General features: G+C 43.5%; 1 protein-coding gene across 1 annotated transcript in view; it reads right to left on the bottom strand.

The window, feature by feature from the left end:
- KCNK13 (potassium two pore domain channel subfamily K member 13) overlaps positions 1–15,399 on the bottom strand; it is a 72,857-nt gene extending 57,458 nt beyond the window's left edge. Inside the window, exon 1 of the mRNA XM_066998253.1 lies at positions 13,436–15,399. Coding sequence (XP_066854354.1) covers positions 13,436–13,778 — 343 coding nt within the window. The 5' untranslated portion in view covers positions 13,779–15,399. The remainder of the gene's footprint in view (positions 1–13,435) is intronic.
- Between the last annotated feature and the right edge of the window lie 3,295 nt (positions 15,400–18,694).

Genomic DNA, 18,694 nt, shown 5'->3' with positions numbered 1-18,694 from the left:
CAACGTTGCGTTGAAATGGCACCTTAGAGGCAGGAACAGCCACCATTACTCACTGAAGCACATAGGACAGTCTTAAGAACTTGCTCATCGTGCTACAAACCGGGCTTGTCGCTGCTTACTCTGTGAAACAGGAATACTACAGCCGCAGGTGGGTGATGCAGACTCTGGCTCTCTGGACAGATGAAAATTCCTATTTAAAGCATTATACATAAAAGATGAAAGGAGGAAGGGCAGCCTGTATAACAAAATTAACTCCTACTTACAAAAAGAGAGAAATTGGCCATTACAGAATATAATTTTTCTGACAACAAACAGCACCACAGTGCCACTGCAGAGCATATAGAGAATGGAAAAGAGATGGGATGTAGGGAGAATAACAAAAGGAGGGAATCAAAAAACAAAAAAAAAAGAAAAAAAAAGTTGCATTTAAAGAGAAGGTTCTGTCCCAACAGCACTACCCCATTTATATTTTGGTAGAAATAACTTCATAAACCATCAGTTTCTGCTTCTAACTGAACTATAACATCTTGTTATTTTCAAAGCATCTTATGGAACACAACCATTTTGCTCCAACCAGCTTTAAGATGTTTGAGCTTGACTATATTATTAACTTGATGTGTGTGCTTAAGAGCACAGAATTCATTATCATGGGAAGCAGCAAAGCTCAGCTGTGCGTATAGGCTGCATATACGTTGCTGACATGAATAAGAGAATCACAAGTACAGATGCACACAAGGAACAGCCTTTTTAGTACGAAGGCTGCACAGCTGTTGCTGTGAAGTTCTGACTACTGCAAAAGAACTGTTGAAAAAAGTATAAAATGGATATAAATACGTGCTTAAAATAGAAAACTTTTTTTTTTTTTAGTTTACTTTGGTACATTTATATTCAATGTTTTATCACCTCTTACTATTTTTTTGCCTTTTTTTACAATGTTCTAAAGTGAAGCAATAAGTACTTCCCATTTCTTTATCTTCCTAATGACTGAGGACTATCAGATTTTCAACAGAATAGCTTTCTACTAAAAAGTGTCACATTTAAAATGCTCACCACTTCTCCTGTGTGGATAGAAACACATTAACAGTCTCGTTAACATTCTTATTGTGAGAACAAAACCACCTCAAACTCAAAATTGGTTTGAGGTTGCAAGAAGCCTGGGTTATATTTACAATCAACACCATCTTCCGATATATTGAATTTTCACAAGTCAAGAAAACTGAAATGCTTCCACAAGCTATAGCCCTCCGTCAGGGATGGCACTGTGAATTCAGCAGAACCCTTAAGCCACATGAATGCTTTAAAAATCCCTACTTTATAATCCTAATTTTTTCCCCGGAAATCTAAGATATATAATAATATTTCAAAGAATACTGTTCAGGGATGATTTTTTTTTCAGTTTTAATATTGAAACAATTTTGTTTTGAAGTATTTTATACTGCTTTGAAAAGGCTTTAACGTATTAACTGTTCGTGCATCAACTATGTGAACAAATGCTTCAGTTTATCAGCAGAAATAATTCCACTGTAGTAGGCAGAACTATTCATGAGTAATGATAAACAGTCACCAAAGCCTTTATTTTCAGTGTTTTATAACTTGAATAAACTATTCTAAAATTCAGTTGAGTCAGCTAATATTGGAATTAGAGTTTGCAACCCACCTCCCCAGCATTCATTTAACTACAAATTTGCAATAGCAAAATTTGTATATACATCTTTATATAAGCGGTCTCATCCAAGCTAAAGCAACTATTTTCTATGAATAGCTATTATATAAAAAATTATCTGAACTGACCAGTTTTAATCACTTATTTTAAGTCAATACCATCTCAATGTTTGGTGTACATACTCCTGCCCTACTCTTAGCACTCATCCATTGCACAAATTAAGACAGCTCCCATAACCAGCAAGTAGTTGGTTTAAATTGGTGTTTTTCTTTTCTCCATCCAACTTATCCCACTTCATAGCATGTCTAATGTTCTCAGCTCTGATTAGGCTTTTACTTTCAATTAAAAAAGTAATTTTCTCTCCAGGAAATAGGAAAACACAGTATTGCATGTGTCACCACTCCCCTCAGAAACCCCTCATTTGCTGTGTGCTCCAACATGTAGAATTATCTCCAGCTCAGCCTGCAGCATGCTCCTCGGGAAACTTCTGGCTTAGAAAATTATGCAGATTTAGTCCTTGTTTTGATATCTTGTTTTTTCAGGTCACCATGTAATGAACAATTTAATAAGGGCTCACCATTACACTGGAAAGTGTTATGCACAAAGCCAAAACCTCAGGTCTTTCAGAGAAGCATCCCTTCTCAGTCAAACAAATGGACTAGATAACCCAGGGAGGTATGGATTTTCTTACTCTTTTTAGATATCCCATCATAAGTGTAGCATGAAGGACAAAAATGTTTCCTGTATGAGTTCAGGCAGAGCCACCACAAAAGCTCAGGGAAGAGAGGGAGGAATTACAGCAGGGAAAGATCTTTGCACATGGGACAGGAGAACAGGCCCACTCTCCATTTGGCCCTTCTGGAAAAAGCGAGCATCTACCGGAACCTTCCTTGGCCTGAAACTGGTGTGCTTGGTCATTGACAGGGAGCCACAGAAGCAGCCATGAGCATGCTGCATTTCCTGGACTATTCACTTTCCTATAAAGGACTGCACTGTAAACAGCTTTGGGATGGATGCTGGGCAAGCCAGCCACACTTGTGACGTTCCTTGCAATGTGCTGAACTCTTTGGGGTACCTCAAGCTATTAAACGTGTTCAGACCCATGGTTCAATGTTCCCCTATGCTGTGAGTGAAGTTGTCTATCTCTCCTTGCATGCATACCTGCAGGTTTTGTTGTATTTGGGCTGGATGAACAACTGGAGGTGAGTTTTTGAACGACACGGTAGGCAGCCTTGAGAGAATCTCCCATTACACAGCAGTCAGTACCTGCAACAGCTACTGCTGGGAGCAGTTCAGATGAGTTCCTCCATGTCAAAAATCCCATTTCCCTGAGGCACAGCTTTAGTATTTCGGAAATATTGTTCTGCAGATTTAAATCCTTTGCTTTAACCACGCAGAGTTCACACTCCGCAACATTATTCAGTGTCCACTTCAGGGAGTTTGCTAGTTAGGCTCCTCATAAGGAGAGTATTGCCACCAGAAACATCCAGGTGAGTTCAGAAGCAAACTACAAATGTTTTAAACTTCTAGGATCTGATCCAGCTACAAAGTCATGTAGGGCCCGAAGTTTTACATCATTTAAAGAGGATATAGTTTTAGCTTTCCCAAATGTCTCAATCCTTTCTCCTCTCCTCTCCTCTCCTCTCCTCTCCTCTCCTCTCCTCTCTCTCCAGCATTTACCCAAAAACTATTCTAAAAACCACTCAGCTGTGGCCCCAGCCATGCCCCACCCGTACATGAAGGCAAGCTCTGGGCGTGCACAGCCACCCTTCCTCCCTTTCCTTCCCTCCTCTGGTTTCTGCAGGGAAGCACTGCAAGTGAACAGCGGCGTGTTTTGCAAGGTCTCTCTTTAGAACAAGTGGGAGATGCAAGGAGCAGTGGAAGGCACAGAGGAAGATACCCACTGCTCACTTTAAATATAATTCTCCAGCTGTTGAATAGGAACAATCGCACTTTCCTCCTGCTCTTTGTCTCTAAGTCACAGGGATATATATAACACTACAGAAGGAGGTACACTTAATTACAGCTGACAGAAGAGCATCTTCCAGCAAAGTACTTAGCTCCTTACAGGACCAAGTTCTTCAAAGTAAAGATCTGTTTATATTAAGCTGTGGTTTTGATTAATCTCTTTCCATCCATTTTTCTCTTTTCATTCTAACAGCAGTAAAGATATTGTTGTATCTGATTTCACTGCTTTAATTAAGTGCTTCTCAGTGCATGATCAGTTCTATTTTAGGCTGTTTTAAAGTTTATTTAATTTGAGATGTATACTAAGTAGGGTAACACAATTGCACTTGTCAAAGCCTGTTTCGTTCTAATATTAAAATCTTGCTTTGATTTCCTGAGGGTTTAACATTTTTTTTAATCTATATTTTCCCTGTAAATTTGTCACAAAATGCTTTTTATCTGCATCCTAAAAATACAAGTGAAAACTGCCGAAGAACAAAGTTTTATATACAGTGTGCTGAACATATAATCTTTATTTTTGGAGGCTAATGGGGATAATGAGTACATACTATTACAGAACCTGGGGAGAAAAAAAAAAAAAAGCTCTGGCAGGGGCATAAAAAGGTCATCCTGTCCATTCACTGCCCAGTGACGGAATTACAGTTTCTGGTGTCATTCTTGGGATGACACCAGGGATATCTGGTTAACCTGCTTTCAAGGACTACAGTGCTGGATTCTCTATGGCAGTCCCAGGGACACTGCACAACTGGTTCGCTTTATACTCGGGGTTAGGAAACTTTTTCTTGTGTGTAACCTGAACTGTCGTTGTTGTAAGTTAAGCCCCATTAACTTTTGTCCTAGCTGCCGCGCACTTAGAGAACAGAGTATTAAATCCATCTTGCATCAGATTTTTCACATATTGTGTTCTTCCACACAAATTCTCTTCTCTTGGCTATTCAAATTCCTTGATTTCTTCTAATTTTGGCATATGATCTTTTTTCTAGATGCCTGGTCATACCAAGTACTTCCTGGTAGACTCTATTTCTAGAAGTGCAGCAGCCAAACATGAAAACTGTGTTCTGGATAATGCTTCCCAGAAAAGAATATAGTGGAAGCATAACACTGCAAGCTTCTTCATACATTTCAATGTGATTTTTTTTTCCACTGGCATAGCAGCAATTCCGGACTGCAGGCAGGCCCCTGCAGAGCCCCATTTGATACATTCTGACAGGGATCCAGTGAAAACTGTTCAAAGAACACCGTTTCCAACTGGGCCCTACCCTATTTCATCACGACCACACAACCATTTCCTATATGCTTCCTTCTTGTGATTGAAATCTATAACTAACTGAAAATTTAGACATGCTGGTCTTTGACTGCAGTTCTTGTCCTCTTTCTACACGTGGATCATTTGAGCCAGCATCATTAGTATATTTTGTCTGAGAGACTGCTAGCCTGCCTTAACTTTTCTTTAGTTTTGGTTCCTCTGAGATTGTATGCTGCAAATCTCTGCATTATTAAAACTTTTGCTCTTGAAATCCCCCAGTTTTCTCTTCCTCCTTCTCCTCTAAAGATTAATGAACTCTGCCACTTTGTGGTCACAGAAGCTGCCTTCTACGTTTACACTGCAGCTAAGTTAGAGACGAATCTAGAGGGTTTCCTCTTAAGTTGCATTTATGTTTGAAAAACTTGTAGAAGAATTTGTGCTAATCTCCCAGCATATAAACTTGTGAATAGATAAATCCCCCATTATGATTAAGCTCTATGCCCTGGACAAAAAGCCTCATCCCAACCTTCCTGAAAGAGAGTTACTGATAAAATTATTGCCTCTGCGGATTTCAGAGTGCTTTTAAATATTTACTGATCTAATTTAAGGAAGAGAGAACCTGTGGCAGAGAAATTAACAGTCAGTGTCTTGATTCGGCTGCTTTCTGGGTGCCCATCATCAGATTGCTAGGGTGGGATTTATTTCACCTCATTTTCAACACCGTTAGAATCATTATCAACTTTTGCATTTGGAACCTCAGCTGTTTTTTTCTGGTCAGGGAAGAGAAACAGACATATTAGGACACATTAATTCATCTGACCTAGTTAAGATATGTACTGGAAAGCTGGATGACTTGAAGATCACTTGAAGACTCTGACATTAAGAGAAATAATAAAATGTACACAGGAGAACTCACCTGGCCTTTTCCTAATCTTGTGGGTTACTCTTGTGTGGTTTAACCTTGTGTTTTAACCTCTGTCCAAGAGAGAACATGCGAGGCTACCACTCCTGTGGTTTTTTAGATCTTGTTTGTAAATGTCACAAAAAAGAAATTCCAGATCCATTTAATTTCATACTTTCCTATTGCATGGTTTGCTTAACTTAAAAATTTCTGCTTTGTTCTGCGTATAGACTGATGGCCATTCTGTCATCATAACCACCATTCTCCTTTTCATTTTTTTTACATCTTTGCTTTATACTGATCTGTTGTATATTCATCAGTAACTATTACAGTGAACCAATCATTTACTTGGGCAAATAAGTCCTTCAAAGGTGGGGAATGTACTAGTTATACAAACAGATGCAGTTCTAGGACCAAATAAAAGTTAAGTAAATGGAGGACTACTTGGTAATCTCTGTAAAGCAAATAAACAGCCTCAGTTTACCTGCATCTTCCCTAAAGCTTTAGCCTAAGCTCTCCGTATTGGCAAACATGGATCAGAGAGAGAGAGAGATGAAAGATGGGAATGTAAAGTGAAGAGCCTTTAGTTCCAGACATGACTTTCCTGAACTGTCCCCCCAAGCCCAAAGGAAGGGAATCAATCTTGTAGTCATCCTCTAAGGGCACACATCTTTCAGGCTCTTAGAGCTATCGGATCAGTAGCATTAGAATGCATTTTTAAAGATGACCTACAACTAATGAAAACCTTTTTTATATACAGTAGGAAAAAAACTTTCTTATTAAAGTATCAGGATGAGATAGAGGAAAGATTCTTCCCTTTTTTTCACTCTACCAGTTGCCTGCATGTCAAATAAACCTCCTTGTTTTTTGCTGCTTCTAATTGCCTGAATGTCAAATAAACCTTGTTTTTTGCTGCTTCTAATTTCATCTTTTTGGCTGCTGTTTCCCCTAGTTGGCACTGGGCAAACCTTGTTGTTCCTCTTTCTTTAGTAGCTCCATTTTTAAGAAATGCATTAAGTGAGTTTTTTAATATTTAATTAAATCCTCTTTGCACTCCTCTTAATGCAAATGCAATATTATTTGAAAAACAAAAGAAAAAAAAAGGTCTGTTCTATTTACACAACAAAGGCCAGTAGGATTGTTTCAATACCTTCAGAAAATAACAGCCTCCAAAATGATCCGTGTGACAATATTTTTGCATTTTGTTTCTTTTGCATTTGTGAAATATTTCAAAGAAAATCTAAACATCATCTCCTTGCTTAATCTTACTTAACCAGACACACTTTTCATTTTTAATTATCACCATATACTAATTAATACATTATTATTATTATTACTGCAATAATACTTTTATGAAGCCCTTTCTCTACTATTTCTGCTTATCAGAATTCCAGGTTTTCTACACTGAAAGTCTGAGATCTTTGAATACCTACCTTTTGCCTTCACGGAAACTAATTACTATTTTTAACGTCTGCTGACAGGAAAAGGACATCAGACATGACACTCAGTTCCCCACATTCTGCTTTTACAGGGTATAAGTGGAATATGCTTTTCGAGTCAGAGACCGCAGGATATGGTAGATTCAAAGGGAAAGAGAGAGCGGGTGTCATACTAACTCAAGTAGCCATAACCTGCACTGAGATTTGGGGCATTCTCATCCTTCAGGCAGCTCTACAATAGAGGAAAGCAGGGAAATCATTTGTTACCTTTAACAAAGCTTGTTGGAACTAAATGTTTTATATCTTGTTTTTTTTTTTTTTGTTCATTTTGTTTTTGCTTTGTTTTGTTTCTGTTTTGTTTTGGTTTTGTTTTGTTGTTGTTGTTGTTGTTTTGTTTTTATGTTTTGTTTTGTTTTTAATCTGAAGGAGAACCTAAGCGGCCTGGTGCAATCTTTAGGGCTTCTGCTGATGAGTATGGCAAGATGGCAAAACGCACTTTACACCCAGGAAAGGACTAAGAGGCTCAGTGGCTCCAGATAGTGTAATCCAGTCCTTGCACACTAGTTCCGTATGTCAGACCCGGGAGAAGTTCAAAACCTCAGAAGGACACCTGAAACAGTCCCCACAGCACAAAGTTATTGATAGGAGTCTCCATTACTGACAGCAACCTTGGTGAAAAGCATTTCAGAGTCAGTAAAGATCCAGAAAACAGCTATGTACACATCACCCTCCACTAAACACAGGTGAACAGGCATGTGGGCTACGCCCTTAGCAAGAATAGTCAGAATATGGGAGGGGACAAAGCAGGGAACTGAAACCCAAACTCCCTTCTTGTGGTAGAATTTTAAACATGATGCTTTTACGCAGCAGCCATATGCCACTGTTTATAAGGAGAAGAGGGATCTCTTTAAAGGAAAATGTGTAAGGGTTTACATTCAGACAGGATTCGGGGTCAGATGACGTTTTCTGAAGTTCATGACATCCAGGGACAAGTTCAACTGACATTCAGGAACAAGAACCACAACAGACTTTATGAACATAAAAACAAGCTTAGCCTAGTGTCAGCTCACCAAGAAGAAAAAGTACTCCAGAATCTACGACAAGAAACATCCAGAACCTGAATGAACATACTGAAAAGAAAACGCTGGCTCCTGTGAGCTTACCTCATTGTCCCACCCGGGATTACTGAGTCTCGGTCACGGCCCAGTGGCTAGAGCAGGCCACTGTTTTGAATTATTAGGGCTGCTTGCAGCATAAACAGAATTTAAAGAAGAATAACATTAGCCAGGAGAACAATGTACCTTGTGTTGTACAAGTTCCAACATGCAGATCGCGTTCAGTTGGGTAACGGCCTGTCCCTTGGTCTCTGTGACACCAGGCCCTTGGCCACCGGGGGGGCACTCGGTGCAGCCGCCACCCTTTGCTCACCTGACGGATGGTAAAGACAGGGCGATCTGAAGGCTACAAACACCCAGTTCTCTCTTTTTAACGACCTTGGTGTTTTGCTGGGCATTATTCCTCCCCCTCCTTTTGGTTCCCCCGCTCAAGCTGTAACTCTCCTCAGAAGCAGGTGCTGCGTTTACACAGGTGAAAACAAGGACACCAGCATTTCGTCTGGCACCTGGCCACGCTCCCTCCTTCACTCCACGACTGGCAGCATGGCTGCCTTGCCAGGGAACAGCCCTGTGTGGGGGTTCCCCCCAGTCAGCCAGCAATGTTCCCCTCACAGCCCCGTCTAGGTGCTCAGAGGAGATGCTCTGACTCCCCGTGCCCGCGTCCGTGCACACCACCACCTGGTTGCCCCTTGCTCTCTACTGCACGAAGCCCACCCTTCTGCCAGCACATGTTGGCTCCTGGGCCTCAGCTAAGGCAGCAGGGGGACAAAGCTCTTTTCTCACCTTGCACCAAGGCTGTGCACCTCCAGAACAACACGCGGCAGCTTCTGGCAGAGAGAAAGTTTTGGCAATTTCTCCACAAAATGTACCTCATTTTGTGAAAATGATATAACTTCCTCCTCTGCCTCACTACTTACAAGCAGTTCACACAGAAAAGACAAGAGGCAATGGGCACAAATTGAAATACAAGAAATTCTACTTCAACAGGAGATAAAAAAACTCTTTTGCTGTGAGCCTGGTCAAACACCACACACACGCTACATCATACGTCAGTTTGATGAGTTACTTTCTTTAGGCTATGCCTTTGTGACAAGGCACATTTCACATCATTTAGAATTAAAAATAAACCGCTTTTAATCAAGACCATGATACTGCCTGGGACGGGCACAGGTTTTGTTTGTTTGTTTTTTAAAAAGGAAACAAAGTCCTTTCAATTTTGTTAAGTTATTCACAGAAATACAGATGTACCTGAGATAAGGAGGCAGTAATGGTAAGTCCTTCCTTTGATGCAACTGAAGTCAGTAACTTTTTTTTCAGTGGTTTCAAAAAGCAGAGAAGGAGGAGGACCTATGTGCTGCAAATACCCCATTATGTTAACCCTCTGGGCAGCAGCATCCACCTATTGCAAGCGGAATAGAGGGTGTCGAGGTGTCTATCACAAAAGACAAGCAGCGATCCAATCCATAGCTCTTCAAGCACCTGGGCAGCAGCTCCCCAGCTCCTGGAGGCACTGCTGTCCCAAGGTACCACAGAGCTCGTTAGGCATCAGAGTGCCTGCTGACGGCCGTGACCTTACAGTCCGACGCTGCTGAGCATCCAGAGCCTACCAAATACTAGTGCATTATGTGGCAAACAGACGATCTAACTCAGAAAACAAAGGGGGTGTATGAAGGCTTCTCCTACAGACATGGCCCTGTGTGGAGCCAGGTGTTGGACTCAGTGATCCTTGGGGGTCCTTTCCAACTCGGGATATTCTGTGCTTCTATGATCCTACACAGGTAGGCTCCACCCCACAGGTTAGGGTTAGGCAACTGCCTTCATAGGATAGAGGGGCTTTGACCCCATCTTCTTCCCTGGGTTGACCTCCTGGCAAAACTAGGTAATCTGCCAGTTGGGCAGGTGCTTGTGGCTGCCTTCTTACGCCTCTGCTGTTTCCACTACATAGGTAGCCTCATAATGCTGGATCACACTAAGCAAAAGACACATCAAAATTAGGAATTACAGGCTGAGCATTGATATGAATACATCCTTTGACAGAACAAACTCTAAATTATTAAACTGAAAAAAAAAGGCTTTTTTTATTAGTTTAGCTTTGTATTTTCTTGACAAATGAAAAGAGGTTGGTTATATTTTGTTTCAACCTCTTGACTCCACACACTGATATCACAGTCTGGTATCTGGGTGACAAACGTCCTATATGAATCTTAATTAAAAAGACAGTACTATCCCCTTAGATATTGTAAACCTCTCTTCTTTCCTCTCAGAGCCCAAAATACATGATGGTAAATCTTTTGAGCTAAAGTACGGGTAGGCAGTTGATACTACCGGCAACACTTCAGTGATGCTTTAGCAGTACATCAAAGTGGTTGGGTTTCCATTATTTACTGCAGAAGAAATACATTTACTCGAGTACAGTAGCAAAACAATTTCCACCATGTGGAAGAGAAAAAAATATAAAACATAAAGTTTATAAGAGAAATAGAAAACAGCTACTTTGTCAACAATTTACCTATTAAATCAAAACCTTTGACACCAGTATGTATTACTGAGTGTGAATAGTTTATACAGGGAATATGCCATAAAAGCACCAATCCCCAAAAAAGTGTCTTTAACTGAAGGCAACAAACTTTATTTAGCTGTAGAAATGTATGTGGCCACCAGAAGTATAGAATGAAAAACACAAGACATAATTTTTCTGCTTTCCTCAGAGTAGCGAGGTCACAGCTGGAGTAATACATTGATTTGGGGACACTCTACTGGGGCATGAAAGAAATGAAGACCATCCAGAAAGGGTCAAGAAGAGAGTAAAACCGCTGATCAGAGATGTTTAAAACAATCTAGTGTTAGGATGAGCCACAATTTGGTTGATAAAAACAAATGTGCTTGCAGGGCATGCAGGAGAACGCTCCTGCATGGTGTGGCCCCGGGGATGTGGCCAAGTCACCATCGTCTTGTGACCATCCAGAGAGCCCAGCCTGCGGCACGCACTAAGATAAAGAGCTGAAACACACCAGCAGCCTCACAGAGAAGCCATGCTACTGAGGAGATTAAGGAAGAGTGATGACATTGATAAGACTGAAAACATGGAATGCCACTGACCAGATTAAGAAAGAATGATGCTGTTGATAAAACTGAGAAAGTGACACTATTGATACGACTAAGAATGAGAAATGTCAAGTCAAAAGAAGGGGTAGGATGTAAATCTTCAAAGACTACAGACCATCTGAAGGAAAAAGGGTTCTCCAGGGCATTTTCTGAAGAAATGCTGATTGAGTTCTCAATTGCGGGCAACGGAAATCAGCAAACCAAAGAAATTACCAGGAAGTATGAGTGGCTAAGTGGATATTTGTGCTTGTAAGTAATTACAGCTAATAAGACCACAGATATTCTTCTCCCTCTAACAATCTCATTTATATAAGATAAATATTAACATTAAGAACTACTGGCATCAGTTATTACAGGTAAGAATTAACTGAATCACTGCAAAGGGGTTTTATAATGATGTGGCTTTCTAAGTTGGGAAAGGACTGAAGGGACACAGAACAGTATTTTGAGTACCTAAGAGGCCATTCTCTGTGTCTGAGGATAAGACAAAAATTAGGAAAGTCACTAAACTGCAGTAAGATAGACATTGGGATAAACTTTTTTTCTAGTGAGGATGATAACACACTAGGCTGGATTCCTTGTGGGAGCTGTGGAATCTCCAGCACTGCAGGTTCAAAACATCAGCTTGGACAAATGTCTATCAGGAAAGTAATTGCACACAAGATACCTCCTCTAGGAACAGAGGTGGACCTGGTGAACTTTGGAGATCTGGTCCCAGCTCTGTTTCCTGTGATTTTAGGGCAGTAGCAAAGGTTAGGATCAACACCATATTTTGATCATACAGGAAACACACCTGAAGGGAGATGTTACAATGGCAAACAAACAATATCAGTTCTCAGAAACGGTTTTAGAAATGTTGTAAGTTACTTTAAAGCACCAGTTCAGCAGAACATTTAAGCATACTTCTCCAGGTCTAAGGACACAGAACACCCAAACCCTGATGCCCTGAGGTAATATAAAACCAGTCCAATGACACCTGTCATCACAAAATTAACTAAAGACCTAAGCAACTCGGTGCTGGGGAATCAGCCACTTGGAAGCGTCAAGTGTTCAACAAACTGGCAGACAGCTCACACGTCCAACAGAAACCAAGACATCTCAAAGCCCGTGTTCAGGGAGCAAGTGTTAATGGCGATTTCTTGAAGAATTGCCCTTAGTAATTAAATAATCATTCCTCGGTGTGTTTCCCATGTGGAGTGAAACTGATTTGAATTGGAAATCCCATTACTAAGACGTAGTGACCCCATTTATCACAGTGGTAAATGCGCAGAAGATTGCCTTTCACTAAAGCAAGCTCTGTTTCTCCGGGGCTCTTGGCTGCCCACAGCAGCTAACGCAGCCTTTCTGTTGACACCCACAGGCACCCTGGGGCGCTGATGTCAGCTCCCGGCTCTGTCCCTTTCCATCTTCATGTACTCTTCTCAGCCCCCCTGAATGTATCTATTCAGTGCCACCCTCCCCTGCAGCTCCTTCAGCCCGGATAAACTCGGGTTTGTTCACCAACGAAGCAGGCAGCGCCCACCGACCTGTTGATTCTGCCACGGAAAGCCAGCGCGACGGAGAGCTGGGTGGTTTGAAACCCAACCTTCCCAGGCACTGCACCTGGCAGCTGGGCACCACAGAGCCGGTTTCATGACTTTTGGTCTGTAAAAGATCAGCCCAGCAGCAAAGTCCCCTCAGAGCTCGCAGCCTACCGACCCTCCCCAACTCCGGACCGAAGACTCGCTCCAGAAAGACGCCGCAAAAATCGGGACGGTGTGGCGGCTCTTCAAATCCTTTCGGCTTCGGGTGTGAGCAGTGATCCCAGGAGCCCGTCCCTGCACCCTGAGGCTCCCCCGTCCCTCCGGGGAGGCGAGCACAGCCCGCGGGCAGCCCACCTGCCGCCGGCCCGGCTCGGGCGCCCCTCCACAGCCGGGCTGGGGCACGCAGGGACCCCCGGGCACCGGCACGACGGCGGCACCCCCACCCCCCGGGACCCCGTCGAGTCCGGGCACTCACCGATGGTGGAAACGACGGTGCCCACGAAGTAGAAAGCGCCGGTGAAATCCCACCGGGGCCGGATGTCATCGACGCGGATGCCGGCCACGGTGGCCTCCTCGTACTCGCGGAGGAAGTGGCGGAGCTCGGCGCGGCTGAGGTTGTGGCGCTGGGTGAAGTTCTCCAGCCGCTCCTCCCAGCGCTCCTTGGCCTGCCGCTCGGTGGGCAGCTCGATGGCCGAGAAGACGGCGGCGCCGCACAGCATGTACAGCACGATCAGCACCGCCAGCAGGAGGAACCGCGCGTTGTCCGCGTTCAGGCGGCCCGCGCTGGAGCAGCAGCAGCCGCCGCCGCCGCACGCCATCCTCCGCCGGGCGGCACCGGCCCGCCGCGCCGCGCCGCTACCTCGGGGCCCTCCCGCGGCCGCCGCCCGGCATCACGGCGGCGCCGCCCGCCACGCGTGAGCGCGGACGACGGCTCGGGGCGTCCCGGCGGTGGCGGTCACCGGCCGTCCCGTGCCGTCCCCTCCTCCCCGCCCCGTCCCGTCCCGTCCCGTGCCGCGGAGCCCCTCAGCCCCCTCGGGCCGCCCCCGCGGCCGCCGTCTGGGCGAGTTTCATATCCCCTTCCTTCCCCCGCCCCGAGCACGTCGGAGAGGGGCGCAGGGACAGGCACCGCCAAGCGCCTCCTGCCCGCCCGCCCGCCGCCGGGGGGGTTGAGGCGGGCCCGGCGGGGGCAGCGGCAGCACGGCTCGCCCCGCCGCCCCGGGGCGCCGCCATGTGAGGAGCCGGCGCCCCGAGGGCAGCTCCCCTCAGCCGACGCGGCACCGAGGCCCTCCGAGGGGCTGCGGGCGGCGGCTCCGCGGCCTCCCCGCCCTCCCAGGGGCTCCTCAGAGCCCCTCAGAGCCCCCTGGCAGAGGCGGGCGGCTCGGCGGCTGGGCGCCCTCACGTGCGAGGGCTCCGGCGCGGTTGTGCCCGCGCTGCCACAGCGCAGGAGGAGTTACTGCTCGCTGCCAAAAGAGGGCACCGCTTTCTTTGCGGGTCTGGTGCTCTCGCCTCAGCGAGGCGTTATCGGCTCCGCGCCCGGCACCCAGGGGCCGTGCGTGAGGCAGGTGCCGCGCCCGGGCTGCGGGGTGCCTCCGCGCCGGGCTGTGTGCGGCCACGAAGCGCTCTCGATGGAAACTTTCTGGAAAGATAAGTTACTATAAAAAGAAAAAGCTGAAGACAGCGATATCCGGCAATTACCGCAGTGCTGGATTCTACTTCAAAAGACCGTGGGTTAGAATTCACCTCTGTACAACATATTCACACAGCAACGCTTTTTCTTTCCGGCGAAAGACAAGTTACACACATCTTATTTTAGAAATATGGTTAGTGAGGTATTACTGCAACATCCCCCCCTCCCTTCTATTAATTATGTTGCAGCAAAAATGCAATGGGAACTAAGATATTCTTAATAATTATCCCCTTAATGTCAATCTCCCTTCATGTCAAATAAAGAACACCTAGCGTGAGAGCCACGGGCCGCCTCGTAGCCTGAGACGTGTTTACATCTCAGGCATGGATCTGAGTCCTGGGGGCTGAGCGCGTGCAACTCTGTGCTGGTTTCCAAGAGAGGATCACCAAGGATGGCATGGCAAGGGATCTGCTTGGCCAGCACGGCACTGAGGGCAGCCAAGTTACTCCCCACATCACACAGGAAACCAGCAGATGAGGATGAATGAGACTCACGCTCCCTCTTTGTTTTTCCTGTTTATTGTTATTCGTAGGTGAAAAGTAACACATTATGTTGTGGTTTTGTTCCCTCTTCATTCCTCTTCAGCATACACTGGCATATTGCAAATAAAATTAGCAGCGATGCTGGAAGACATTGAACAGCCAAAAAAGAAGACTTAGATGCCAGTCAAACTAACCAGACTGTGCCACGTGCAAAGGTAACCACATACTGCCATTAAAAATGCTGCTCTATCTTTAAAATTATCAACAGTTTCTATTAGAAGAAAAACAAAACAAAAAAACTTTATCCCCTGCTTTGACAGTGAGAAAGAAGATGGATCTAAATCAGTTCTCTTGCAAAGAGCGCCCTCAGCCTGCTCTGAAGCTTCTGTCCATCAAAGTTGTTCTTCAGTGGCTTGGATTGGCACAGTGGGCACAGGAGCCTTCACCTGCTTGTAACCATGACGTCGCTGTGATTGCCACAGGAATGTGAAGAACAATCACGTTATCCAAAGAGTTATCCAAGGAAAAATAGCCAGGGATTTAGAGTTCTTACTGTTTTTTTTGTTTGTTTTTAGTATGAAATAGTTTTTGTGTCGGTTTTATGTGTAGCGTGAGCATGATTATTAATACAGGTACAGAACATCTGGCATGCTCCTGAGAAACAATGAAGCATACAACTGTCATGGGGCATCAAAAATTGCAAGTGATCCTAATTTGTCAAATCTGATCTTCACCAAACGAAAGCATTACAAAGGATGTGCAGTAATTTAATCTCTTGAGAAAGCAGCTTATTGATGCTTCCTATTAAGGGACAGAACAAATTTGAGTTTATATTGACTGGAATCCTGAAGCGGAAAATGAAAAAATGGCTGGCAAATACCACAGGTATGGTACCTTTTATTGTTTTAAGCTCCTTTTTCTTCCTTTAGTTCCCCTATTTCTAATTAAGGTACTTACTCTAAATAATACTTTCTTGTAAAAAAGGTCACTAATCCCATCGCTGTTGTGTAGACAGCTGGAAAAAAGTTTCAGGTGAAAAAAAAAACACGTTTAAACGTATTGGTGATATTTAAATTAACCCTAAACCCAAATTAACACCTTTTGAGCCTGAACACTGAGTGCATTGCCATTAACCTCAGCATGTTCACTTGTGGTATTGTCATCAGGAAATTTGCTACATTTGCCTTACACCTCAGAACCACAAGCACACAGTTCCATTGTGTTTTTTCTGTGCATGTTATTAGGGTCAAAGGAATTTGTGGTAGTGAGGTTGAGCATGATTGTAAATAGTAAAAAAAAAAAATAATAAATCAATGTATTTTCTGGTTCTATTGACATTGTTAAACAATAACCCTGTAAATAAGAAAAACGCAGTCACTGAGTACCCTAATAATCACAGAATTGTAGGGGTTGGAAGGGACCTCCAGAGATCATCGGGTCCAACCCCCCTGCCAAAGCAGGTTCCCTAGAGCAGGCTGCCCAGGTAGGCGTCCAGACGGGCCTTGAGCATCTCCAGAGAAGGAGACTCCACAACCTCCCTGGGCAGCCTGTTCCAGCACTCTGTCACCCTCACCGTGAAGAAGTTCTTTCACATGTTGGTGCGGAACTTCCTGTGATCCATTTTGTGGCCATTGCCCCTTGTCCTGTCCCCACAAACCACTGAAAAGAGGTTGGCCAAATCCCTCACTTAAGGTATTTATAGACATTGATAAGATCCCCTCTCAGTCTTCTTTTCTCCAGGCTGAACAGACCCAGGTCTCTCAGCCTTCCCTAATAACGATTACTAATAAATGTCTGATCAGAACAGAGCTATTATTGTGTCAACAAGTAACTTGGAAGATTCACAAAGAGATTTGGTTTCTGTATCTCACTGATGGGATATTTTTTAATTAAGCATTTATCACATTTGGAAGCGATAAGCTGGTACGCTTAACTGAAATGCATTGCTTGTCTTTGGAGAAGCTGTGAGAGAGCTGCAATTTACTTCCAAGCAAGTTTTATACACAATGAAGTTTCTTCTGAAACTTAATAAACTTGAAATTAACAAACATCTGGAAAAAAATCAATAAAAAAAAATAAAACACCTTCATAAACATGCGACACTTTGGGCATTTAGAATAGGCTAAAATTTTCAACTTCCCTGTTCCATTATTAAGATTTCCAAAGAGATTACATCTCTGGTGGAGTTCTACTGAACACGAAGTAAGGAATGTCACATCTTGCCTTTACCCATCTATTTGCATCTCTCACAAAGCAGAAAGATCACTGAATCTGCTTGTATGAAAAAGATTTACAGAAATGAGAAAAACGACTACATTTTCCATCTTTTCCACATCAGTTATTAAAATGGAAGGATCATCATATTCTAGACTTCTTAGGGATGACTGTTTCATTTATACTTAGAGCATACCCTATAGAGGGTATTTTTATTTGAAGATTAAATTTTGCTGTTGTAAATGAGAGACAGAGAGATTCAGGACTTAATAGTCCCTACAAGGGACTCCTCAAGAGATCTCAAGAACTACCACCACTTCTGGAAGCCAATTTACAGCTGCATGCTGTTTAACTTCTCTCATTTCAACAGGTAAAAAACCTGAAGTTGATAGCTTAGTTTTCCAAACCGCATAACAAACCAACACCATTCAGAGCGGGTTTTTCTTTGTTTATACTTTTTTTTTTTTTTTTAATGTTTCCATATATATAGGCACATAATTGGAAAAGTCATTTCACAGTTTTCTGTGCCTGCAGTACATCTGCTGTGTAATATATTTTGTCTCTCATTTCTGTGTAACAAGGCCACTGATTATGCTTTTTCTTTTTTCCTCTACTTTTATTATCTGCAGTAAAGTAGCTTTTCCCAAGCTACTCGTGTATGAGCATGCCACTCATCTTCCTCTGGGGTTTTCAAAGCACCAGGCTGTGTCCTGTAGGGCTTTGGCGGCCTTCCTTCAAGTTCCTCCTACTGCTTTTCGTTCTACGTGTGGCAGAGCTGTAACCCACATCTAATGTTTGCATGACATGGGAGCAAACTTTAGTCAACATAAGGAAATGCCTAAGCTGCAACTGTACGTGGAGATGAGCTTTATCCATGTGGAATGCACTTTGTAAAAGCAAGGCCTGGAGATAGGGTAATATTTGTATCTTCTTCAACGTACGCTTGCATGCCTGGGAGCTGCCTTCTCTGATCTCAGTTGACTAAAAGGAGCTGCCTTCATCTTACTTTAAGACAATATTTGTAAGAAAAACAATACGTTTGGTAAGAACAAAAATTGACTTGGGCAGAGCAATGGACAACCCTACAGGTTTGCATTCCTTTTACTACTATATGATGGCTTCCTTCCTTTGCAGAGATAAAAGCATCAAAATAGAAGAAAAAACATCCAAAAGTTTGTTGTTTTTTTTTAATAGATGACAAAGTTCTTCCTTTACCCACATACATACCATTGCAATGAACCTATAGAACAAGGAAGTGTCTAGATGTTCAACTTTCTGTGAGCAAAAGACATGAGAATTGTGTTGGAAAATTGTATCCTAGATTGAGATTTTCACTGGTGATATCTCCAGA

The sequence above is a fragment of the Anser cygnoides genome, chromosome 5 (assembly GCF_040182565.1).
Source record: "Anser cygnoides isolate HZ-2024a breed goose chromosome 5, Taihu_goose_T2T_genome, whole genome shotgun sequence".
In the NCBI taxonomy this organism is placed as follows: domain Eukaryota; kingdom Metazoa; phylum Chordata; class Aves; order Anseriformes; family Anatidae; genus Anser; species Anser cygnoides.
Note: the sequence above shows the minus strand (reverse complement) of the source record. Positions and strands in the feature narration are given on the sequence as shown.